The sequence below is a fragment of the Pteropus vampyrus genome, unplaced genomic scaffold (genome assembly GCF_000151845.1).
Source record: "Pteropus vampyrus isolate Shadow unplaced genomic scaffold, Pvam_2.0 Scaffold157, whole genome shotgun sequence".
NCBI classification, from domain to species: Eukaryota; Metazoa; Chordata; class Mammalia; order Chiroptera; family Pteropodidae; genus Pteropus; species Pteropus vampyrus.
The window spans coordinates 1,333,953-1,336,489 of NW_011888938.1; the positions used below are offsets into that span (position 1 = coordinate 1,333,953).

At 58.6% G+C, this 2,537-nt stretch overlaps 1 protein-coding gene across 1 annotated transcript in view; it reads left to right on the forward strand.

The window, feature by feature from the left end:
- LOC105298632 (nascent polypeptide-associated complex subunit alpha, muscle-specific form) overlaps positions 1 to 2,532 on the forward strand; it is a gene marked incomplete at its 3' end in the record, with an annotated part of 28,737 nt that extends 26,205 nt beyond the window's left edge. Inside the window, exons 11-14 of the mRNA XM_023536465.1 lie at positions 1 to 93; positions 1,601 to 1,649; positions 2,260 to 2,365; positions 2,517 to 2,532. Of these exons, the coding sequence (XP_023392233.1) occupies positions 1 to 93; positions 1,601 to 1,649; positions 2,260 to 2,365; positions 2,517 to 2,532 (264 nt within the window). The remainder of the gene's footprint in view (positions 94 to 1,600; positions 1,650 to 2,259; positions 2,366 to 2,516) is intronic.
- Between the last annotated feature and the right edge of the window lie 5 nt (positions 2,533 to 2,537).

Consider the following 2,537-nt stretch of genomic DNA (forward strand, 5'->3'; position numbering starts at 1 on the left):
GCCGCCATCCGGGTCGCCGCCCTGGACTGCGCGGAGGAGAGGAACCGCGAGGTGTGCAGCGCCTACGACATCCACTTCTACCCCAGCTTCCGGGTGAGCCGGCCGCTCGGGGCTCCTTCCTCCGCACAGGGCCTCCGCCTGCAGCTTCAGGGCTCCTTCCTGAAACGTGGCGGGAGCTCCTGTTTGCGGGGGTCGCCTCCGTCCGCGTTCCTGTGGGAGGTCTGCGCCCCACGTGCAGGGGGCGGGGGCGGTCGGGGCTGCGGTTAGAGCCGCGCCCTTGGCCTCCTGCGCCGCACCTGCTGCTCTGCCCGGTGCCCGCGCCGCCCGTGCGTGGCCCCGCGGACGGCTTCGTCTCCGCTTCTTCCACTGAGGGTGGAGGGTAAACCGCAACCTGGAGGTGAAGAGGCGCATGCTCCGCCCGCGATGGGCGCGCGTGGTTGCGGTGACACGTGTGCGCAGGAGCGCATCGCCGTGACACACGGCTCAAGGAAAGGGGACCCCTTCGCTCTCAGCCCTGCAGCCGGCGCGCTGTGCGGCGCAGTGTCCCCTCGTCCTATCCCGCTGCGCGGAGCCGGGTGTTGACTGTCCTTGCTGCAGCCGTGCACCTGTGGCTTGGACAGACCGCGCTCGCTGGCCAGCCTGCTGCCCCGCCCCTTCTGGGGAGTCCTGTTACTATCCTCTTGCTTGTGGGGTGTGATGGCGCCCGTGCACCCCGTTTTGTTTGTGCTCAACTTACACACAGGGCACCGTGCTACATGGAAGCACTGGCCGCCTCTCTCACTCGGAAGAGTGGCTGCCGCTGACAGTCACCCGCTGTGCAGCAGCAGCACGGTTCGCTGTCCCCTCCATTGTTGGCACTGGCTGTTGAGGCTTGGGCTGCTGCGAAGACGCTGGTCCGTGTCCCTGTTGTAGGTGGCAGGAGCCCCTGTGGGCACGGGCCTGGAGTGCAGTCGCTGCGGGGAAGTACACGGACACATTGCCGGCTGACAGCGACCCCGCCTGCCGTGTTTGTGGGCCCTGGGTCACCCCGCCTGTGACGCGTCTACCCGCGTCATTTGCCCATTTCCTCTGGGTTGTCCGTTTCCTGCTGATTCGCGGAAGTGCTTTGTATGTCCACGGTGCTACGCTACTTTCAGTCGCGAGTGTTGGTGATACTTCACCCTATTGTAGCTGTCTTTCCTGTTTTTTTTTTTTTTCACGAAGAAGGCTTTTATTTTAATAGCAAATCTTTTTTTCTGCTCAGAGATACTCAGTTGTGTCTGTCACCCTTTCCAGAGCTCCTTCATGCTGTTAGAGGTCATTGGGACACCCACTTAACACCAGGGCCCAGGAACGTGCCGTCCTCCTGGTTCTAGCCCTGTTGGGTCAGAACATGGACGTCACAGAATTCTGGTGGGCCCTAACCACTCACGCCTCAGTCTGGCAGGGAACGCAGCCCACAGACGCACAGAACCAGTGGTTATCAGTTTTCGTAAATCTTCTGGAGGGAGTTGGCTGGAGCTGGGCGGTTAAGATGATGGTCATTTTGTTTCTTAAGGGTTCAACATTGACAAACACCAGGCAAGGCTGTTTCTTATTTGTTCTGTGTTTTTCCTCGCAGTATTTTAAAGCGTTTACAAAGGACTTTACAACTGGAGAAAACTTTAAAGGTAAGGACTTAAGCACTATATCTCGCTATCGTAGATTCACTTCAAGCCCATCAAAGTAAAAATGGCTTCGGGAGACTAGAAAACTCAGTGGCGGGCTGTCCCCGCCCCTCCGTGCACGTGGGCGTGCCCTGTGCTGCCTGCCTGTCTTCCCTTGAGAGCTCGGGAGCCCAGCCTCGGCAGGCAGTTTTTATTTCGTGCTCCACCTTCCTTGGCAAATGTGGTGGTGTCAGTTCTTTTTATAAAGTAAACTTTTTTATTGAAGTACACACCTGAGGCATTTTTGTGATGAGCCCGCCTGCTAGCCAGTGCCCAGATCAGGCCCCAGAAAATGACCAGCCAGCCCCAGGTGACGGCATTCTACGTCAGGGGCTGTCCTGCCTGTTCAGAGCCTGGTGCGGGTGTTGATGGGCATGTCTGGTCTGTCCCCGTGGCGTGCGTGCAAGATTCGTCTGCTGCCCATTTGTCCCCACATTTGTCGTCATGTCGTCTCCTACCGTGTGAGTCCACTGGCATCCGTACTGTGCACTGCTGGGCCCTGGGGCGGGACAGGTGCTCAGCGTGGTGCTCAGCGTGGCAGACACCGCCGTGGTGGTGGCGCGCTTCCCCACAGGGCCCGACAGAGAGCTGCAGACGGTGAGGCGAGCCATGATTGACTTCCTGCAGAACCACACGGACAGAAACAGGCCTCCTGCCTGCCCGGCTCTGGACCCCATTCGGTACGCAGTTCTGTAAAAAAAGTGGCACGTGTCAGGGGGGATTTAATTTTGTAAAATATGGATGTGTATTAAGTGATCTGGGCACCGGTGCGTGGTGGCCAGCTCACCATTCTTGAAAACACTAAAAGCCTCTTTTTTTATCTCCTTAAAGGCCCAGTGACGTCCTTTCTCT